Below are 22,532 nucleotides of genomic sequence, written 5' to 3' on the forward strand. Positions count from 1 at the left end.
TCGAGTATCAGGCAGAAACAAAAAAGACTCAGATTTTGATGCCAACTGCTCAGATATTAAACTGTATTTCTAACTGGGGTCACTGATACAGACTTGGCCACTTTTGTGGCATATCCTACATTTACTTGGGATTTTGTTATCTCATGTGATTATTTACATCCAACTCCAGAGCAAATTCAAGTCCAGATCCAGGAAACTGCAGCTGCCTCAAAACATGTCTACTCACTATCAAATAACACTTCTGTGCAATGTCCAAAGCCTTCCCATGGCCTGAAGAGACAGACTCAAGCAGAGCAAAAACATGTAAAACAAATAAAGCAGCAGATTCTATTCAGAAAAGTCCATCAGGAGTGACTTTTATCCTCTGTCTGCCACCATCTCCCCACCAGCAGACCACAGCTACTGCTGTTGGGGCAGGTTTGCTGTGACAAGCCTGTGGTGAACCCATCCTGCTGTCCTGGAGGGACACTCAGCAATGGTCACAGTGATGCCATCTATCACTGTTTATAATGACTCCAAAGCTAGAAACACCAGGGTTTCTTGTTCACTGGTGGGTCCTGCTGGGCTGCATTTACCTGCACACAAGCCAGGATGTTTCTTCTCCTTGGTTTCTTACACTGACATTAGTTCCCACCGTGTCTCACCTGTGCACAGCTCTCAGCAGGCACAAAACACAAATTAAACACTTGCAGTGGAAAGTGACAGCAGTTGTGGCCATTTGCTTCTGCTGCCAAACTCCAGGAATGGAATAGAAATAAAAGGGCAGGAATTTCAAATTACATCCCTCAGTTTATTGGTTTGTTTATTATATGGGGCAAACTAGTCCAGGGAGGAGTGTAGGGCCATCCCTGGACGCATCCAGCATTGCCACCTGCAGTGGTCCAGTGTTACAGAACCTGTGCAGCAGCAGAGTGAGCAGCCTGCAGAACAGGAGGCTTCAGGGGGACCTTCTTGCTTACAGCTACCTGAAAGGATGTTGTAGCCAGGCAGGCAGAGGTCTCTTCTTGCAGGAACAAGAGGGAATGGCCTCAAGTTTTGCCAGGGGATGTTTAGATTTGGTATTAGGGAAAATGTCTTCAACGAAAGGGAGGTCAGGCATTGAAATAAACTGTCCAGGAAAGTGCAAGCATCACCAACACCCTGCCACCATTCCAGAAACATGTGGATGTGGTCCTCAGGGATGTGGTTTAGTGGTGAACATGGCAGTGCTGGGTTAATGGTTGAACTCTTACAGATCTTTTCTAAATTAAACAATTCCACGACTCTGTTGTGGGAGCTTCCTCCCCCCCAAAGGCATCAAAGCCTCCCATAAAATCACAGAATGATAATCATAAAACCTTAAATTGTGAAGGACTTCAGTGGCTGAAAATTTTTCCTGGTTCAGATGCCAGTTAAATGCACACAATCTAATCTTCCTGTGCCTTTCCAAGTCTGGGATGGCAGGAGGCTGGACAGGGAGGGCTTGGGGGGAATCTCACCTCTAGGGGGGGCTGAAACCTCCTTCTCCCATAATCCAAAGGCACTTTGGCTTTGGAGCCAACAGAACTCATGGGTGAAGGTGACTGATGCTTGCTTCAGTACCACTCCTCTGGCAGCTCTGCACATTAATTTTTACACCTTTGAGCTAAATTAAATGAAGCATCAAAACGTTTCAGATCTCTTGGCTTCAGACACTGGTGACACTAAGGATTTACTGAGCAGTCAAAGCCCAACAAGGTCTGTCTCAGGGATGCCCTTCTGCCCTCATTCTTACCTATAAATGTTATGTATCAATACTATATGTAATAAAATAAGTACTTTTAAGAGCAAGGCAACACTTTTTATTTTTATTTAAAAAGGCCTTGATGGCAGGAATATAGTGTAAAAATCATTGGAAAAACTAAAAAGCATCGATACATATTGGAATATACACTTTTTACATAAATTACATTTATTTATTTTTTCTTTCATTTGAGGTTCTTATTTGATATTGAGGTCTAATAGTTAATAGGTCCTGGGATCTGGACGTTTAGACCACCATAGTCTAACATGTACATGTTCATGGGCCATTGCTGAAAGAGAGGAAGAGAAAAAGAAGGCAAAAGTCTCCGTTAGGACACAACACAAAACCATGCATACATCAAATCTCTGACATGTTCCAACAACTGGCTGTTGCTCCCACTTTCCAAGTAAAAGAACCAACCCCAAACCAAAACACCACTAGCAAACTTGACAAAAACCCTTTTAAGTTTATATTTCTCTTGTGCATTTTTTGGGGAGTTTTATTTAGTATCATCCACAATTGAAGCCAAGTCCTGAAGGAGTGCAGTTGTATGCATCCCCCTGACTTTATCTCCTATTTTTCATGTTTTGTGGTATTCTAGAGCTCTGCATTGCTCCCAGAACTGAGCTAGAGTTACACCCGGCACAGCCTGGACCCTGGGGAACCACGGGGTTCTGCTGACAGGCACCACAGACCTGAAGGGAAGTCGCCAGCACTTGTGTTTTAACCCATTGGGGTGGAGGGATTTGCTTGAGCCTGTCTCACAGGCAGCACCCACTAAAGCTGAGCACACTGCAGGAATGCAGGAGAGCCCCAGGGGATGTCACTTCACTCTGCTGACCTCCCCCAGACAAACCCTGCAGAAAAGGACAGCCCCAGAGGTGTGTCCCCTCCTTCACCAAACCTGCTTGTGCCATTTTACATCATATTTTACAGTGTTTGTCAGGTAGAGGGAGGTGGTGACAGCTCGAGGAGAACAGAGAGCAGCATCCTGAAGCAGAAAGACAGGTAGGCAGTAACCCCCCTAATATCTGGAAGGCTTTACCACAAGCGAGATCTGATTTGTTGATGATGTAGACTCCATATTGGAAGAAGAGGAAGAGGAAGAAGAGGAAGAGGAAGATACCGAGTTCCCTTCGGAGATCCTCTTCCGCTTCCGTTTGGGAACACTGATGTCTTTCTCTGCAAGGAGACAGGGAAGGTGTGAGGTGTCTGAGCCCTGAAAGTGCTCCCTAAATGTGGGGACTCATCTTCCCACTCCTGAGCTGGCCTTCCACAGAGCAGCCCCCTGCAGGGACCTGCTGTGCTGTGGCACAGAGCTGTCAGCTCTCCTCACACTCCTGCTTGCCACATCTCCCTTCTCTATTCATCCACCTCTTGACATAAACTTACAGGACTGTAGTTATCTCTAGGACTGCTAATTCTGACACATTTGGTTAAAAATGTCTGAGATTTATGGGGATGATGGGACAGAGAGAGAAACACATTCCCAGTGATGTCAGAAATCTTGTTGCCTTAGAAATTCAACTGCTAAACGATGGCTCAAATTAAAGGCTTTAACCAGGGAATAAATTGCTCATGGTGAGTAAATTGCTAATGGCAGAGGGATAATCATATCCTCCAGAACAGGCTGGAAGTTTAAGCCAAACAGCCCAGTCTTCCCACAGCTCACAGAAGTGGAATCCTCCAAGAGGATAGTTTAGTCTGGAACAGATGTTGAGCCTAACTTTGTAGGCAGGACCATCTCCCTACCCTGCCCTGGGGATGTGGGAGGTTCAAATGCCACTTCACATCTCCCATCCATTTTCTCTCCCACAGTGCCAGGAAAGCCACAGTTATGTCCTACCTAGCCCTTCCCTTACCTGTTTGTTTGGCCTCGGTGCAGATTTCAGCAAATGGCCTGTGGAAGAAACAAGGGATGAGTCAGTTGTTTCACCCTGTGTGCCTGCCTGTGCTGGGACACAGCCCCAGCCCCTGACCCTGACTCTGAGCTGACTCCTCCACACCCCTTTGTGTGGAGAGGGACTTGGAGCATCCCCAGTGCACCCTGGAGAGAAGCAACCTGAAAGAACTCAACTAGGTCTCTGAGTTACCAGCCCCCATGTCACAACCCTTCCCAGCATCATCATCCCAAACTGCACAAGAAAGGGGGGACAAATCAGCCCTGTTAACCCCTGACTGTGCCCACCCATGGGCAAGTACCTCCCCGCAGCACAGCACAGTGGATGCCAGGGATGGAGCAGGTCCTCCACAGGTATGTGGTGGCTCTGGTGGCCTCATGGGGAGTTGCTCTGCTTATGGCTGAAGGAGTGAGGACTTTGTGTATTTTGTCTGTATAAGAAAACTTTCATCATTGGCTACAGAACCCTTTTATCTCTGTAGTGTGAAGGCAATAAGGATGTCAAGATGAGAAGCTTGATGTGATCTAAAAACATGCACTTGCAGCCCAGAAAGCCAAACATCTCCTGGGCTGCATTAAAGGCAGCATGTCCAGTACTCTTCTACTCTGCTCTCCTGGGACCCCACTGGGATTACTGCATCCAGGTCGGGGGTCCTCAGCACAAGAAAGATGCAGACACAAGAAAGTTAGAGACAGCCTAGAGGAGTGCCACAAAGAGGTTGAGAAGGATGGAGCACCTCTCCTATGAAGACGGGCTGAGAGAGGTGGGGTTAACACTTAACAAACAGAAATCTCCCTCATCACAAAGCTGGGAAAACTTACTGGAGCTGGTTTATAACCACTATTCGGATGCTCTCCCGTGCCTTCAGGATCTTCTCCAGCCGATGGATGTCATAGGTGTTGGGATTTCTGAAAGGGATATCGTCCGGCAACCCAGTGATCTCCACGGAGTCAGGACTGTCCCTGATGAGTTTATAGGGCACCATGACAGGCCTGTTCAAGCCCAGAGCCTCTCCTGTAATGGCAGAACAGAGGACAGCACAACAGCTTTACCATGCAGGGCTCCAGAACCAACTAGCTGTAGGATCAAGAGCCTTGGGGGAGTTTGAGATGCCAGAGCTGCTGTGATGCCCAATTTTTGTTGCAGTCACATCCCACCCAGGCATTTTACATGCACCTGCCCAATTTATTGTCTTCTCTGTTATTCTCCATGTAGAATTCTGCCAGGAGCCTCAGGTGAGTTCAGAAAACACACACTGTCACACTTGCCCAAGCCCATGGCTGGACCAGCAGCAGGAGCAATGCAGACAGCCCAGGACAGAGGGGAAATGGAAAAGATTTGCCCATTTCCTCTTGCCTCTGTATGTCAGCAGGTCTGGGGGTCACTGGGATAGACATAAAACCCATCCTCATCATCACATCACATCACTCCTGCCCATTTCTTGAATCAATTAATCTCTTTGGCCTCCACAACATCCTATGGCAGTGATACACCTTAGTTTAATTCCTTGCTGCATTAAAAGCCCTTCCTCCTGTAAAATTAAACCTGCTGCTCACCTCTCTGGGGTACCCCATCATTTCCAACTCACTGGGGAGCAGAGAACATCCCTCACTCCTGCACTGTTTCTGACTGTAAGAGCCTGGTCCCACCTTGCATCTCTGCAGCCCCAAAACCTGAAGCTGTTAGTGGCCACACAACCACATTTCTAACTTTCTTCCCAGAGATTTTGTCCCATCAAAGGCTGAACTCAGACTGATCAAATCCTGCTTCTGTACTGCATTTTGCCACACTCCTTCCCCTCTCCAAGCATGAGTTGTGAACAAGAAGGTAATGGTCCCACCTGCCAAGAGTGAGACACAGGGACATCCCTGGGGACAGGCTGTAACATGGAGCAGCAGGACAATATCTGTTCTGCAGTGCTTGGGCTATAAATAGAGGTCTTTGTGGAAATAATTTTAACTGTGGCTGCTCTCAGCAGAACCAACCTCACCCTCTGATGTGTGCAAGCAGAGGCTCACCGTATTTTTCATTGAAAAGCTCCTTCACTTGCTCTCGGAGAATCACCTTCTCTCCAAGCCTGTTGGCATCATCCTCATCTGCAAAAGCAAGAAAAAACAGGAGTGAATTTAATTTCTTTCCTTCTGAGCCCCTGGAAAACCAACCTCACTGACATAATGAATACCCCTGTCCCTCTGCCCCAGCAGGGCTGGGGACACCTCAGAGGTGCTGCTCTGTGCCTGCACCCTATGACACCTTTCAGAGCTGTGCAAAGCAGCTCTAAAGTGCTCCCAGATCTCCATTTGCCATGTGCTGCCACAGCTAAAAGCATTTTATGTCTACTCTGCAGGGCTGTAAATGACTAGAAAAAATGCAAAGCAATGAAGACTCAAGCCCTCAGTGCCATGAATGCTCCCACAAGTGACATCAAGGAATGAGAGAGCACTTTTTTGGCCAAGCTCCTAAGTGAAGTATTGTTTTATAACATGCCATATAATCAGCTTGGCTTTACTGGCTTTTTAAATTATCCTCACTGTGCTAAACAGTTTCTCTTTCATTTTCTCATTTCAAATGATGTGCCTAAGTCAGTAGATTTTTACACTCAGCTATTTAGCACCCTCAGGAGGCTCCAGGACAAATGACTGGGGTCATGACCCTAAACCCTGACCTAGGGTCAAATGACCCTAATCCTAACCTGTCCCTTTCAATGCCTTTTTCTCCCCACAGGTATAAAGTACCAAGTGAACACACCTCATCTACCTCTTGCTGTGGTCACCCCTCCAGCTCCCAGCAAGCTGGGATGTACAATGCAGGACCAGCTCAGTGCGGTGGACTCTCCACCTTCTCTCCTCCCAAAGGAGATCCTCACTGCACTCAAGGCAGGCACTGTCACCCAGGCTGGCAAGCCACTGGGTAAAAATATTGGAATCACTGAATGGTTTGGGTTGAAAAGGACCTTTTAAGACCATCCAGTTCCAACTTCCTGCCATGGGCAGGGATACCTTCAACCAGACCAGGTTGCTCCAAGCCCTGTCAAACCTGGCCTTGAACACTTCCAGGGATGGGACAGCCACAGTTTCTCTGGGAATCCTGTGCCAGGACCTCTCCACCCTCACAAGGAAGAAATTCTTCCCAATATCTCATCTAACCCTGCTCTTTCTCAGTGTGAAGCCATTCCCCTTTGTCCTTTCACTCCAAAGTCCCTTTCCAGCTCTCTTGGACCCTCTTGGATCCTCTTTAGCCTCTTTCATCCTTATGAAGGGGCTCTAAGGTCTCCCTAGAGCCTTCAGGTGAACACCTCCAGCTGTCCCAGCCTGTCTCCAGAGCAGGAGTGCTCGAGCTCTTGAGTAAGTTTGTAGCCCTCCTTTGGACTCATTCCAACAGGTTCAGGTTTTTCTTGTGTTGGAGCCCTCAAGCAGATGCAGTGCTTCAGGTGGGGTCTCACAAGGGCAGATGGCTATTCATGGTGGGTTTTTACAGCATCAAGGTAATCCCTGCAAACCTTGGCATGAGGGATGAAGGCATCCTCTGCCCCCAGTCTGCAGCTGTTGAGTTTCATTTTGAGCAATAACATGATTATTATTTTTTATTATTTTGAGCAATCATATGATTTTTGTTTTGGCTTCAAGCAAATGCACAGCTGGAAGTTATTTTAAATGCAAGGTGAAAATCCACTGCATGTCCCTGCCCCCTGCATGGAACTGATTTTAGTGCTCAGCACTCCAGGCAGAAAGATCCCCATCCCACATCTCAGCCACTCTGCTGCTGTGGGTGCTGGAGAGAAGCTGGCAACCTCAAACCTCTGCACCTTGCTACTGCAGGGTACAGCCTCAAAAAAGCCTCTTCTCCACCTGGAAAACAATTCCTTTGCCTGGATATTACACACACAGAAAAAAAAAAAAAACCCAACCAACCAAAAAAACCCCAAGAACTTTCTGCAAAGAGAGCTCAGGGGCAAGTTGTGCTTCAAATCCAGAAATGGCAGCAAAGCAGCTTGAATGGCATGGAGCAAAACATAAATATAATAGATGAAGTGATGCCTTGTGGTGCCACTCTGGAGGTCATGGTGGACCAGAGGGGACAGCCCTGTGGGCTCCCTCTGTGACTTCCCTGTCATCAGTGCTCAGTTTCTGGGCTGTATATACGTACCCGTATGGATGTGTAGATGGTAGCAGACAAAGACACACCAAAATTCAGTGTTCTCACTCATTTAATTCTCTGGGACTGAAAAACACAGCAGCTCTTTCCTTTCCACTCATGCCCCAAGTGACCTGAGAGCACAAAACAAGATCTCAAGGGATCTTGTTTTTTCCACCTTGAGGTGGGCACTACTCTCAAATTCCCATTGAAGGACACAAAGTAATGAAAATCGTGGAACTGAGCAGGCATAACAGTGAAGCCAAAGAGGAGCCACTGGCACTGCTTCCCAGGGACTTACCCCTCCGTGCCCAGGCAAGAGGGATCTCCATCTCCCTTTCACTTTACCCATTTGGGTTTGGGAATTTATCAGCTCAAGGAGTAAATTGAAGGAAGGAGTAAATGAAGAAAGCCACTAGAGTGCTCCTGAAATGTGCTGAGTTCTTCCCATAAAGCAGGTTTATCCATGCTGCTGGCTTCAGGTCCGTGTTATCTTTTTTTTTAAATTATTATTAAAATAGTAGCTAATTGATGAACTTTTTTTCTCAATTCTGCTTCTGGTGAAGTCAGCACCTTTGCACTCCACAGACATTTACCTACAAGTGGTCACATTTTTAAAGCACCACTTACTTTTTATTCTATAGGACTTGTCAGAGCTTAACATTTCTTTGAGAGACACCAAGCTACTTTTAGTAATTATTAAAACTGAGTTTTAGGTGTCTGCTGTTGGGCAATAGAATCCAAACCACTGCTTATACTTCTAATGACTCAAAACTCCCCCACAAAACCAAATCCAAGGTATCCCATGGACAAATAATGGTTCTGTCTGTGTTCATGATGTCATGTGCAGAACCTTGTTCTCAGTGGTGAAGCCACAGCATAGTTGGGCAGGATACCCAGTGGAGCCTTTTTCCTTTCCATGCCACCACCTGTGCCCTCAAACTCTGCTCAAGGGGAGGCCTGTCTTCTGCTCAGCCACTGCTCATGGAGTAACAACCTCCTGTTACCCAAAGACTTGTTGCAAAGCCTTTTCCATCAGGAAAACTGTCACTGCCCAACAAATCCCACTGAGACTATGGCTCAGATCCCTTCTGCAGGCAATCCCAGACTCATCAAAGAGATACTCAGCCAGCAGGCTGAGGGCAGGCTCCTTACAGCAACCTGAGATCTGGCCCTGAATCCTAAGAGGATCCTTTCCCCTTCCAGCTTCCATGGCTGCAATTCAGTTATACCCCTGTGTAAATCCAGAATAAATGTGCTGACTTTACTGAGGCTATTCTGCAGTAACTCAGGTTTAAATGCAGTTTGAATTATGTTAACATACATGTATTTTCAAAGCAGAGCTATAAACTTGTGGGAGCAGCAATTAACACCTATACCCACAGCCAAAATCCCAGGGGATGGCAGTAAGGCTGGATCTGCTGTAGCTATGCCATATCCTGCCACAGGCACAGGCAGGTGAGCTCTTCCTTACATTAGTAAGTATCTTACATCCCTGGAGTAAGGGATCCCCAGTAAGTACAGTCTGTATCTCACATTCCTGGAGTAAGGGATCCCCAGTAAGTACAATCTGGATCTCATATTCCTGGAGTAAGGGATCCACAGTAAATACAGTCTGTATTTTACATCCCTGTAGTAAGGGATCCCCAGTAAGTACAGTCTGGATCTCATATCCCTGGAGTAAGGGATTCCCAGTAAGTACAGTCTGTATCTTACATCCCTGGAGTCTTCATGGCTGACACCAAACCTGATCCAGAGTATGTGTTAAAGCAAAGCAAAAATACCCCAGCCCAAATCCATGGAAGCTCTCCTTATGTATGGCAAGTGGATTTGTAACAAATTAATTGCTGGGACAAATGGATGAAGGATGAGAAGAACATGGCAGGTTCTTTTGGCTGGAGTGATGGGATCGATGCTCAGGGACTACAGCAACGGTGCTTAGGAATGCAGAAAGGGTTAATAACAACAATAAAACACTGTATCATTCACTTCTGGATCTCACAGGGAAACAGAGCAGCGGGGAGAAAACAATACCTGAAATTTGGGGTGGGGGTTTTAGACATTTTCATTCCCATATTAAATCACAAGTGCATTTCTTGTCTGCTACCACCTACGATGCATCAACTGAGCTACGTACCATTCAAAGCAGCATAGGCTTTTTCCAAAGATGTTATCCGTCTAGGGGCTACAGCACAGGTTAATGGAGGACAAAAAAAAAAAAAAAAAAAAAAAAAAAAAAAAAAAAAAAAAAAAAAAAAAAAAAAAAAAAGGAGAGAAAGAAAAAGAGATCCATGAGTGCTGCAGCTTGGTTTCTTGGTCACAAACAAAAGCAAAACCCAGGATTAAAATTCCTGTGGTCCCTTGGCACAGAGACATTTTGGTAGCTAATAACTGCTGGGTAGCTAATAATTTGCTGGTGAGCTGGGCTCTCCACCTCATACCAGGACCTGCTTTGCTGGAATGTGCTTCAGCCTGCAAGCATCCCTTTGGCTATGGCACTCTCCTGAGCAGCTCAAGGTCCACATGTGCATAAGGATGCATGGCCAAATGGCAGCATTTATGGCATGTGCCAGAGCAGCAGCAGCTGTGTTGCACAGCTGTTCCAGTCCAGAGGAGAAAAAAAAATCTCAGGGTAAAGCAGATGAAAAGCAAACAGGAAATTGTGTCAGTTCTGCATCAACAGGAGAAAAGGGAGAAAAAGGAATCCCTAAGGAGAGGCTGGTGCTTGCCACTGACTCCAAAGTGATGAGTGACATAAAAAGAAATTAACTTCCTGTGGGAAAACAAGCAGGGATGGGACTATGGCCAGGATTTGCATGATGGGCAAAAGAAGGAATGAAGTGGCTCATCCTGCTGAAGCCACAGCCATGGGAGAGTTAGTGGGGAGGTCAGGGCTGCAGTACCAGGGCAAGGAAGGGGCTCAGAGGGGAGGCTCTTGATGCCAAACTGCAGTGAGCTGACACCAGCAAACTGAAGGGGATTTGGGAGACAGCAGGAGCATGTGTCCAAATTTCCTAAGCAGAGGCAAAAGCAACCTGAAGTAGCTCCAAATACCTAGCTCAAAATACGTGTTCCCCATTTCAAGCAGGCTCAGGAAAGCAGTCACTGCAGCACAGAGCTCTGCTGATGCCCCCCATGTGGGAGAAGAGCCCTCCAGTTTTGGGGTACAAAGGAACACAAAAAACATGTCCTGGTTCTGCCCGGGACAGCTGCAGGCACTGAGATCTGGGTGTAGACCCACATGAGCTGGGGCTCTTCACCCCTGAGCTGCAGGAAGACAAATTCTGCTATAGGCAGTTGCAGCAGTGCCACTCACTGGCATGCTGCAGGATCCCACCCCAAAAAAGGGGATGATCTCTGCAGCTTGATCCCCTAAATCGCTGGTGACACCCTGTGGGCAACACTGCACTAAAGGCTTATGCAAAGGGGAAGGGATACAGATGGGTCATGCTGGTGCTGGGAAAGCCAAGCTAGAGCCCAAGCCAAGAGGGAGCAAGGTCCTGGCATGACTTCTGTCAAGGAGGAATACAGGCAGGAGCACAAGCAGACTGCAGGCAGCAAGGGAGAGCAACATATGGCAGGATCTTTCCAACATGGCTCAGAACTGGTTTAGAAAAGGCAGCATGGCATTTCCTTTGGTTGGCAGCAACTCAAAGGCTTTTGCAGCATTTCAAGGTGCTGTTATGAAATTACCTTAAGAAAGATAATTCAAATTTCTTGTCCTGCTAACTCAGATGTGGCATTCAGCCTTAAGCACAGGAAGCATCCCACCAGACTTGGAACTGTCCTGCAAGGCATGGGGTGCATCCCAAGGTGCTGCACTACAGCCAGGATGGAATGGCACCCCGCTCACTGTTTGATAAGCACCCTGAAAATGAGGGGGCCTGGGGGGTCTCTGAAGGACACAACAGGACATGAGGGTGGTGGAGAGCAGGAGGAAGGAAAGAGCAAAGTAAACACAAGGGCTTGGATGAGCTGGGTGATGGTGCTGCCCTCTCAACAGTGAGGACACCACACACAGAGGCCAATGGGAAAAAGAGACCAAAGCTAGGGAAAGAAAAAGGAGATTGGAATCACAAACATGCTTATAAACAGGCTTTGAAGCTCCACAGCTATTCACACCTCCTTGAATTTTAACCTTCATAATTATCCATATAAAAATATATATATTTTTATACACATACACACATATATCTGACCTGCCTGAATTTTCACCTAAGACTAGTTGAACACTCAAAATTAATCACCCCGGGCCTGACTGGTGGGTTAAAAATGGTTGGGGGGTGAAGGGAGATGGATATGGACCTTGAAAAGCAACCTGGCGATGGAGCAAGATGTGCTCAGCCCTCATCACAGCTTTCCTCTTTTCTATTTTTCTTGCTAGGAGTTTCCAATGTGAGGCACATCTCATCAAAGTCTTGAGGAGGATTGTGCTCTTGTGATTAAAAAAAAAGTATGTATATATATATATATATATATATATATATATATATATATAAAGGATGCCTGGATGTGTGGGGTTTTTAATTAAATAACACTGCTTGCCCTACTTTATTAATTGGAATATGAAAAATAATCTTTCAGGGTGGTAGGGAGCTTGGGGAATAGGACAGATGGAGCTGGTCTACATTTTCAGTCAAAGCACATAAAAATTAACATACAGAAAGATTTTATGTGTGTGTATGTGTGTGCGTGTGCTAGATTACTTATGCCCGATATTATTTTCCAAAGGCTCATATTAAGCCAGTTTTGTATTGGTGCCCCAGGAAAGAAAAAAACAAAGGAGAAGTGTAGTGTTTATAGCACTAGAGCTTCACCCCTGCTCCCTCACTCCTGTTTAATGCTGAAAGATCATGCTGCTTTCAAACAGGGGTTTTGAAGGTGTCTTTTGCAGAGCAGAGACCAACAGTGTGGAGAAGAGGCACTGGAAATCAAAAGGGAAACTTCTGGATGCCAGGAGGGCTGCGCTCCTGGGTTAAAGGGCCTGGGGAAGGCATCCAGGTGAAAGTGCTGGCACTGGTGGCCTCAGGGCCAACCTCCCATCTTTGACATGCACTGCAGAAGGTTGATTTTTTTTTTCCAAAAGGAGCCTCATTCCCTGCAAAATCCACCTTCTGCAAACAGCATCCCTGCAGGCACACAGCCCCCAGCTGCTTCTGCACTGGCAACTCCCCCACCTCCCATTCCAGGAAAAATGCAATCTCAATATACAAATTACAGATTATCTTGAGAAAAAAGCACATGAGACGTTCAGATTATATTGAAATCATTTTACCTGTTTCTGTTACAATTAAAAAATGGGTGCCCCCAAAAGAAAGAGATCTGTGGTCCTGCAGTTACCAGGAATGCTCTTTGCAATGTAGGAAGAGGTGCACAACTTTAAAGCATACAAAACCCCATAAAGGTTTAACCTAAAAGGTGAAAGGCTTAACCTAAAGGAAACTAAAATCACTCCAAAGTGATTTTTTTTTTTTTAGAATTACATTAAATTTCCTTTTTCCTAAACACGTGTACTCTTCATGTAATATTTTAGCCAAAATGATCTACAAAATCCATTAGCTTCCCTTACATTTATGATGTTACCTCCTGAGCTTTCCAGCTTTTAGAGACCTCTGCAATGCCATACTTGGGAGCAACTACTGCTTTCATTTAACTCTCCTCAATGAAATAAAAGTGATTTTCATTTACTTTATTTTAATGCCAAGCATGCTGCTGCTCTTCATTTTACATGGCAGGGCTTTACTACACAATATTGAGGGAAGAAGAAGACTCTTTAATTTAAATTTTTAGTGACCTATGGCTAGTTGGAAATCATTCATTTTGTTAAGGCAGATGAAAAGCAATCAAAGTCAAGGCAGTGACTGCATCACTGTATTGCCATCAACCACTTTGGTGTAGTGGGGTGGAAAAGCAAACAATGAGTTAATTGCTGCCCATGGGGATTAGGGAGGGGCAAAATACAATCAGCTCTTTTCTGGAAGAGACATTCCAGTGGAAATCTGACTACTACAAAATACTTATGAGTCCTGACACTGTCTCTGAAGATTTGGCAAATATGGGATATTGTCTATAACAAATTGAGATGTCAAGTAAGATAAACCCCTCACCTATATCTGCTCTTATTTAAAATCTCAGTGGGAGGAGAGGGAGTGAAGCACTCAGCCTGGCAGGGATGCTGTGACCTGCTGAGCCCACTCTACTGAAATACACATGAAATATATTTTTGGGTTTGTGCTAGAAGGCCGGTCTGTGAGGGGAGCATTCAGCTGGAGAAGGAGGGAAAAAATGTAGTGCATGGAAAAGAAAATCCATTTCCTCTACATCTCTGTTTCTCAGACCGTGTCTCCCAGCCAGGTAGCAGCATGAAGTATTTGCCTTCTGATGTGCTCCTTTGTTCATGGTGTGATTTGTGTCAGATCAACGTCTCTTAAAGCAATTATACCATTTAGAGTGGGGAATGGAAAGACAAGATGTGGCTGGAGGAGTGTATACACAGCCATGTAATTCCATGGAAAACTAGAGTTCTGCATAACTTGTGCTTCAGTGAGGGCTCATTTTTGGTCCAGCTGATGCCAACTGGAACATTGCTGCTTAGGACCAAAGGATACAAGTCTAAGGCCACAGAGGTCTTGGGGGACCTCTCTGTCATTGGCTTGGACCCTACACAGGGACACAGCAGTGAACACATGGACCATGTCTGAATTCTCCTAGAACTGAACACATGGACCATGTCTAAATTTTACTGACAGCTCTAACACCTTTCTGCTATTCCCAATAAGGGCATATAAATGTTTTCCTGTCTGTCATATTTGTCTTTCCTAAATTGTGCCATTGCCATGGAGGCTGGCCAAGGAAATGGGAAGTGATGAATAAAGATGACAAGGTTCTTTGCACCCATCTGTGCTCTTCCAACAGTTGTAATTACAGACATTTAAAACTGAGACAGGTTTTTAGCCCCGTTTCTGACAGCAGCTCTCTTTTCAGCAGCCAAGAAATGAGAGACAGCTACAGCAGGGACTCACGGTGAAGGACACCGCCCTAGGATGGTGATTTGAGCAGCTGTGTATGGAGCTCACCCTGGACATCCTGTCCTCTCCTCTGCCATGTCTTCCCTGGGATATCTGCCTGTGGAATGTTCAGGACCTTCACTGCCATGCTACTGCAGCCCAACATGGACCCTTGTGGTTAATCACTACTCACCACGACCTTCTCTTGCCACCCAACCCACCAGCTCAGTACAGCACAGGTTCATTTTAAGAAAACACTTAAGAAAGTGGGTGATTTCTTAAATATAGGAAACAGATTCCTGCCCTAGATTAGCTCTTGAAAAATGCCATCATTTCAAGGCAACAGCAGCAGTGCTGATGGGTGATGCTGAGGGCAGCTGTCTCAGGCAACAAATGCACCACACAACAAAACCAAAGTGGGAAGCCCAGGAAAGTGAAGTCAGAACCACCTTCCTCCAGCTGATAAAATTATTGCTTGCCATCCACAGTTTACAACTCCCTGACCACCACCAAACACATAGCCAATGCATTGCTTAGGCAAAAAGGTATAATCTCTTACCAGGTTTGGGGATGAGTCCTTGAAAAGGCCTGTGAAAAATAAGGAAAAAAAGGAGATTTAAAATTAAATGGTACCAGGAAGCAAGCATGCCTGGGCTGAAAACCCTCCCATGGCCCATGGAAGGCTGGGGATCAGCCTGTTCTTCACACAGTTCATGTGGGACCAACAGGAGCTCTGTGGGGATGAAGTCCCTGCTCGGGGCAGCATGATGTACTTCATGCTGCATTGGTAAGAAGACAAACAACATGGTCCAGCAAAAGGGTGACAGAGCCCCTCTTAAGCCCATTTCTTTCCTGAACTCAGCTTAGTGTGATACACAGCTGAAGTGCTTTTCCCTCCCTTCCCACCCATGTCCATCCCTTTGCTATGAAATGCAGAGGACTCTGTCATGAACAGGGGGTGCTAAAAGCACAGCAGGGCTCTGAGCACTGCCCTGCATCAGCAATAATCTGCCTCAAACCTCCTAAAAAAGAGGCTGGGATTTCTCTGCCTGGAGATCAATCACACCAAGCACCTCTTTCTCCTGCCACTGCCTTCCCCGTAATCTCCTCAAGCAGTGGATGGGAAGAAAGCAGGAGTGTCTGTTTTATGGTCTACTCCTTTCTGATGAACCATTAGCTGCCACTTGAATTGCTGTCTTGGGGGACTGGAGGCATTTACAGACCTGCAGAGCAGGGAGTGCATTTAGGTGGGTTCCCTCCTCTCCCCCTCTCTGGCTGCAGAGGATGGCTGACCCCTCTCACCACATACCGTGTCACAGTGAACTTGATTTTATCAGCGACGGCCAGGATCCTCTCCAGGTTCTGGGAGCCAAAGGTGCAGGGCTTCCTGAAGGGGATCCCAGGAGGCAGCCCCTCTATAATCACTGACCCTGGGTTGCTCTTAATGCGCTTGTATGGCACTTGCACAGGGTATTTAATCCCCAAGGCCTCACCTAGAAGAGAAGTGAGTGGTAATTAAGTAGTGAGTGTGCAGAATGCCAGGGATGCCATTTCTGCTGCAGCTCTGGCTTTATCCCCAGCCCTGCCAAGGCACAACACAGTGTGGGCAGGCTGCTCGAGGCACCAGGTCAGCATTAGATCAAGGACCAACATTTTCAGGCTGCCTCCATGAAGGCAGTGGAGGGGGCCAAATACAGGCACATGTGTGCAGCAGAGCTCATGGGGTCAAGGAGATGCACCATCCTGCATGATGATGCCCATGCACTGTAGTGGGAGGGATGGAAAGCTGCTGCTCTTTGCTTTGGGACATTATTTGGAGATAACTCTACAGGTTATGTTCCCTCTCTTAGACCTGGCTGCAGGATTCAGGCTGCATATTTCCTTGCAAATACCTGGACAAGTCTTACCCCTGCCTAGAAAATGGCATGTCCTGGTTGTGGCCAGGACAGGGTTAATTTTTGCAGTAGCCTAGAGGGGTATAGCTAGGACCCAGAGGTTATTAGGTACAGAACCTCTGGTTACAGCCTTGCTTGGTTTGTTCACATGGTTGTGGCACCTAATCCTGTATATGCTCCCATATATGAACCAGGTGCTCCTCATGGTGCTCTTTTTCAGACCAGGGAGAGACCCCGTCTCTTCTATACTGACACTGCAGTACACTGATGACATCAATGTGTGGGGCAACACAGCAGAAGAAGGTTTTGAGAAAGGGGAGAAGGTAATCCAAGTCCTCCTGAAGGCCAGCTTTGCCATAAAGCAAACTAAGGTCAAGGGACCTGCTGGGAAATTCAGTTTTCAGGAGTAAAGTGGCAAGATGGATGTTGTCAGATTCCAATAGATATGGTCAACAAAACATCTCGGTCCTCAGCAAACAGCAAAACGGAAACAGAGGCTTTCCTTAGGTGCTGAGATGATTTTTAGCCTTTGTGCTTCTAAGTTTCCTCTCTAACCCACCACAAAGGAAGGGAGAGGGGGAAGGACAAGTGAAGGAGCAGTGCATGGTTTGCAGTGCTTCAGAATGAACACTGAGTTGAGGTATAACATTCCTTAACCACAATATGGGGATAACAGCATTTCCCTGCTCTAGGAACAGGAGGAGCAGTGTCTTCCTGTCCCCCAGCACTCACTATGGCCTGTTCCTATTCCCTTCCCAACCTCCCACCACTCCCTGTGCTCCCACAGCTCCTGCAGCAAACCCCAGATCTGCCATTCCCTCCTGGCCCTCCTAAGGACCAAGCAGCTCAAGAGGGAGATGAGAGAAAGTACCTGGCAAGAATGAATCAGGAGCAGAGGCGAGAGATAAAGAGCAAAAATTAGGAGGGAGTAGGGGGGGGTGATAAAACAAGCCTGTTTTCTCACCATATTTCTTATTGAACAGGTCCTGGACTTGCTCCCGCAGCGTGTTAGCAATGTCTATTCTGGAAAGCCTGGCATCATAATTTTCTGTAAAATAAAGAAACAATTATAGATTTCTGCTGGTATATTAAAAGGCACTCTGACTTTTAAGTAATGCCATTTTCTAATTATAGGAAAGCCCTTATCTTGCAATTAGCTAATCTGTGGAGTGGGTCATTCAAAGCCCTTAAAAATAATCTAAACAGAAATATGTTGGGTTATTTTTCCCTTGCCTGTTTGCTAAGAATAAAAGCCACGTGAAATTGAAGATTCAGTTGTGATAATTACTGGCATTAAAATATAACACACTCCAAAGCCTCTCAGAAAAGCCAAAGGCTTTGAAAAAGCTCCCCATCCTTGTGCAAACCCTCACAGGCCCCCAGGGCCCAAGAAGAGGTGCCTGAGCAGGGTGGCACTTGCCTGTCCAGTCCACAGGCTTCTCACCATCACTCTGTCCCCCAAGGGAGCCACCATGCTGCTGCCAGCCAAACTCGAGTGGCATTTATACAAACATCACACAGGTGGAAAAAGCCCCAGAAAAGGCAAACCCCTAGGCTTGGAAACTTAATTATGCATCTCACAAGGTCAGACAGGGAGATAAGCCACGTTGTTTACTTAGGGCATCATGCAGAGCACTTCAAGCCTGTTCTGGGACCTGTGGGACTGCCTGTCCTGGCTGTGCATCTTGTCTTTTAGTTGCCTGGTGGTTTCCATTCTCATCCCACCTCCTCTTCTCCTTCTTCCCAGCTTTGTCTTGTTCCTCTGCCAACCCACCAAGCCCCAACACCCAGGTCTGTCCCATGCAGCCTCCACAGTGGGCCAGGGGCTCTGCCTCAGCCCCCACATTTGCCTCCAGCCCCACACCTTGAAAGCCCTGTCTCTTCACAGCGTCCTCCAGCAGCACCTCGCTCGAGTCCCTCTCGTCGGCAGCTGAGACAGGGGACATAAGAGGAATTAGGATCCACAGTGCTGCCAAGGGGGATGCATGGGAGGGGGTTTCCAGCCAAAAAAAACCAAGGTGGGGAGGGAAGGCTGCAGGAAACCACTCTCACACCTCTCCTACCTAGACCTCAACAGCCCAGCTGCCAGGTGTCTTTCAGCCTACCTTTGGCTGCCGGGCTGTCTGACACCGACTCCTTTATGCCCTCTGCCAGCAGCTCCGGTCTGGAAAACAGGGAGAAGTAGAGGGCATGTGAGTGACCCCCCTGCCAGTGACAACCTGCTGCTCCAGCATCCTCAGGACACCACTCCTACAGCCACAAACCATTCACTCTGTCTGGCTAATGCCATTAAAAAGCTCCTGCAACACAGTGGGAGAACTTTGGATATAGTTTTCATGCTGACAGACTCTTTAATGAGCTGATGTGTCACTCCTTGGTATGAGATTAAGGAAGTGATGACTGACAGCTACACTTATAGTGGATATGGTCCTGAACATTTCTTAGGGATAAGAGAAGCTGTGCATGGTTTCTTTAAACATAAAATTGACCCCCAAAATTGCCGTTTACATTGCCCAATACTAAAGCTGTATAGTGAGGTGATAGTAGGGCTTGTTAGCAAGGTGCACTGAAGCTGTGTCACAAAGTAATTGATCTGAGATCAGGACAGGAGGAAACCCCAAAATGCGGTTGGGCTGACCTGAGAGCTGCTATTCTGACACCACAAAATCTCCATGCTTCCAATATTTATTTTCAGTTTCAGTCACCTGCAGCATTGGCTGTGCCAGCATTTGGATGAGAAACTGCCCCCAAAATACCTAAGACATCTTAAAATCCATCTCTGCTGGATCTGTTCCCTCTTTCAGGGCAATTCTATTGCATTACACTGGTTGTGGCTTTTCACAGTCCTCCCACAGTTCTTTTCCCTTGCTCCTCAGCACAGGGTGAGCATCTTTCCTCATGTCTGCAGCATCCCATGTGCATATATGCACATCTGAACCTCAGCTGGAGCCACTTTCTGCAGGAAAACCCCCCAGGGCTCCAAGCCCCTGTCCTTGCTCCCACATCAAGGCACCCAGAAGTTTAAAGGCCTCTTCACCCATCCTGCTAAGGTGGCCAAACCTTTGCAAAAGCAGGTTAAAAACGCAAAACACATGAAGGGACAGATGACAACACCATTGCTGCCTCCCACAGATGGCTCCAACAAGGCAACAACCCTTGTCTGCCTCTAATAAAGCAAATTTACTGAAGTGATGGATGCTCCTCAGGACACTGCACAGCAGCAGGAGCTCTGAGCAAAAACATCCTCCCCAAGGGACAGCCACCCCACCTGCCTGCCTTACCTTTTAATGACAAACTGGATGTTGTTGCTCGCTTGCAGGATCTTCTTCAGCTTTGCAATCCCGAAGCAGTTGGGGCGGCGCAGCAGGATGCCTTCTGGCAAGCCCACAACAAACAGGTCCTCAGGGTACATCAGGAACTTGGAGTAGGGGACTTTGACTGGCTCTGATATTCCTATGGCTTTCGCTGCATGTGGACCCAATCTCATTAGTTTGCTGGACCTGCATGTCAGGTCTAAGCAACAGCAACATGTTATGTTGCTGGAGGGACTGAAGTGGTTTTTGGGGAGTTTGTGGTTGCATTATGCTTCATGGGGATGTCCCTGACACTGGTAGACATGAGATGGGGGAGCCATCTGGAGCTGGCTTTTGCATTTGCTGCATTATTACAGCCTGCCTTCCTAAAAAGGCTGCAAGCATCCGTCCACAACACAATGGAAACACATCCCTCCACATCCAGACCCCCATGGAAACTCTTCTGCTAAGTGAGGGGACAGGGAATGTGTCTCTGGGGATACCCCATCAGCCTGTGCAGCCCAGCATGGTGAGGACTCCTCTTGCTCTGCTAAATACTGCCAAAAGCGACCAAACAGCCAGTGCCAAGCAGTGGTATTTGGATAGATGAAAAAACAGGTTTGTGTGGATTTGGCACAGCCCAGTTTCTGGTAGCAGGGGCAGGCCACAGAAGTGGCTTCTTTGAGAAGCTGCAAGAAGCTCCCAGCATGTCTGACAGAGCCAATCTCTGATGGAAGATGGACATGCTATGGGGTCAATTAGAGCAGTTTTTCTTCTAGTCAGAGGAAAGGAGGAAGTGAGGACATGTGAGGGAAAACAACACAGTGGCACCAAGGCCAGTATAGAAGAGGGGGATGAGGTGCTCCAAGTGTCAGAGCTAAGATTCCTCCACAAGCCATGGTGAGGACTGTGGTAAAACAAACTGTCCCCCTGCAAGGCATGAATCCACAGGTGATGCAGAGATCCACTTGCAGCCCATGAGAAAAAGGCTCACGCTGGAGCAGGTGGATGCCAGAGAAAGCTGTCATCTAGTGGGAGACCCAAATAGAGAGAGAGGGCACTTGCTGCCAAGCTAGAGCAGCCTGGCCTTGAAAGACTGCACCCCATGGATGAGTGACCCATGACACAACAGCTTTGGGAAGACTATTTGCCCATGGGAGGGACCCCATGGCATAGCAGAAAAAAGACTCCTCTCCCTGAGGGAATACAAAAAGAGCTTGAACGACAAACTGACCAAGACCCCCACACCCTGTCTCCCTGCACTGTGGGTGGGAAAGAGGGAGGGGCTGGAGAGAAAAATGGTGCTTTAAAGGCTTATTTTACTTCTCATTATCCTCCTCTGACTCTGTTAATAATAAACTTACTTTATACCTTTAAATTTGAACCTGTTTTGCCCTTAGACTGTTTTCTCCCAGTCCTTATCTCAACTCATGAGCCCTTTGTTAATTTTTCCCCTCTCCTCTGCCCAACTGTAACAGAAAAAAGTAAGCGAACAACTTTAGTGGGTATGTGATGTTTGGGCAGTGTTAAACCACAACAAGGTTAAAGATCCACCTCATCACTGTGGGTGATGCCTTCCAGACTATTATTACAGTGACATGGGGAGCAGTGAAAGCCACTGCTCCAATGGCTGTTCCAGCTGCATCCCCAGTGCCCAGCCCTGCCTGAGAGCATCCTGGCTCATCTCCTTTCCCTGGTCACAATGGGCTCAGCTATGCCCCTGGCTTTTGAGGATTGTCAGACAGTACTACACTCCTAAAAGTGGCAAAAACTGTCAGCCAGCTCTCAAAATACAAGTGTGACCTCACTTGTGTTTCTTCTCAGTTAAATAACCTCTCTAAATAGAGGTGAGCAGAGCATGCTGAGTGCCAGCCTCCACCACCAAGGTGGACCAGCCTTCCTGAGCCATGCAATGATCACCATGGGTGGAAAACACTCTCTGACACTTCAAACAAGTGATGGGGGAACCACTTTGGGCCTTCCCTCTGCAGGTTGAAGGCTGAATGTCATGGCAGCAATTCCTGGGCTGCAGCCAGTGAAACAACTTCAAGGAAACCAAGGGGAAGGGCTGCAATAACAAGGCTGGAGGAGGTTTCAAATGCATTTGTGAGCCCAGCAGACAGCAGATGAACAAATTAGATTGCACCTTCACCCAGCTGCTGGTTTTGGAAATGGCCAGTGACAAAGCCAGCACCTGGCATGATGAACATGTGTTAATGACCATCTTACCGTATCGCGAGTTGAACAAAATTTCAACTTGTTTCCTCAAATGACTTAAAATGTCCCCTATACCATCTGCAAAAAAAACCCAAAAAAAACCAAAATGACAATACAGAGAAATGCTCTGAGCAACCAGCTGCTTCCAGGGCAAGCACTTCCCTGAGCAGCTCGTGCCTGACTTCTGGCAGAGACAGCCATTCACTCTCCATGCCCTCAAACCAGTCCTCTGACAGTGGCCTCCAAACTATCTCCTAACAGGGAAGGGCAAGGATGCACCTGCTACTGAGCTATGCCAGCAGTCAGAAGCAAAAGAAAAAAAA

General features: G+C 47.0%; 1 protein-coding gene across 10 annotated transcripts in view; it reads right to left on the reverse strand.

The window, feature by feature from the left end:
* Window positions 1-1,854: 1,854 nt before the first annotated feature.
* Window positions 1,855-22,532, reverse strand: part of GTF2IRD1 (GTF2I repeat domain containing 1) — a 68,878-nt gene continuing 48,200 nt past the window's right edge. For 6 of the 10 annotated variants that reach the window (XM_083875174.1, XM_083875175.1, XM_083875182.1 and 3 more), the window contains 13 exons: window positions 22,222-22,287; window positions 19,981-20,164; window positions 18,805-18,863; window positions 18,564-18,629; window positions 17,664-17,747; window positions 16,114-16,297; window positions 15,364-15,392; window positions 9,935-9,982; window positions 5,682-5,759; window positions 4,485-4,677; window positions 3,625-3,662; window positions 2,808-2,944; window positions 1,855-2,051 (listed from right to left, as the gene is read on the reverse strand). In XM_083875174.1, the coding sequence (XP_083731300.1) occupies window positions 1,977-2,051; window positions 2,808-2,944; window positions 3,625-3,662; window positions 4,485-4,677; window positions 5,682-5,759; window positions 9,935-9,982; window positions 15,364-15,392; window positions 16,114-16,297; window positions 17,664-17,747; window positions 18,564-18,629; window positions 18,805-18,863; window positions 19,981-20,164; window positions 22,222-22,287 (1,241 nt within the window). In that variant the 3' untranslated portion in view covers window positions 1,855-1,976. The remainder of the gene's footprint in view (window positions 2,052-2,807; window positions 2,945-3,624; window positions 3,663-4,484; window positions 4,678-5,681; window positions 5,760-9,934; window positions 9,983-15,363; window positions 15,393-16,113; window positions 16,298-17,663; window positions 17,748-18,563; window positions 18,630-18,804; window positions 18,864-19,980; window positions 20,165-22,221; window positions 22,288-22,532) is intronic. The other 4 variants (XM_083875181.1, XM_083875180.1, XM_083875178.1 and 1 more) reach the window with 4 other exon arrangements.

This window comes from Zosterops lateralis, assembly GCF_965231275.1.
Source record: "Zosterops lateralis genome assembly, chromosome: 19".
Lineage (NCBI taxonomy): Eukaryota > Metazoa > Chordata > Aves > Passeriformes > Zosteropidae > Zosterops > Zosterops lateralis.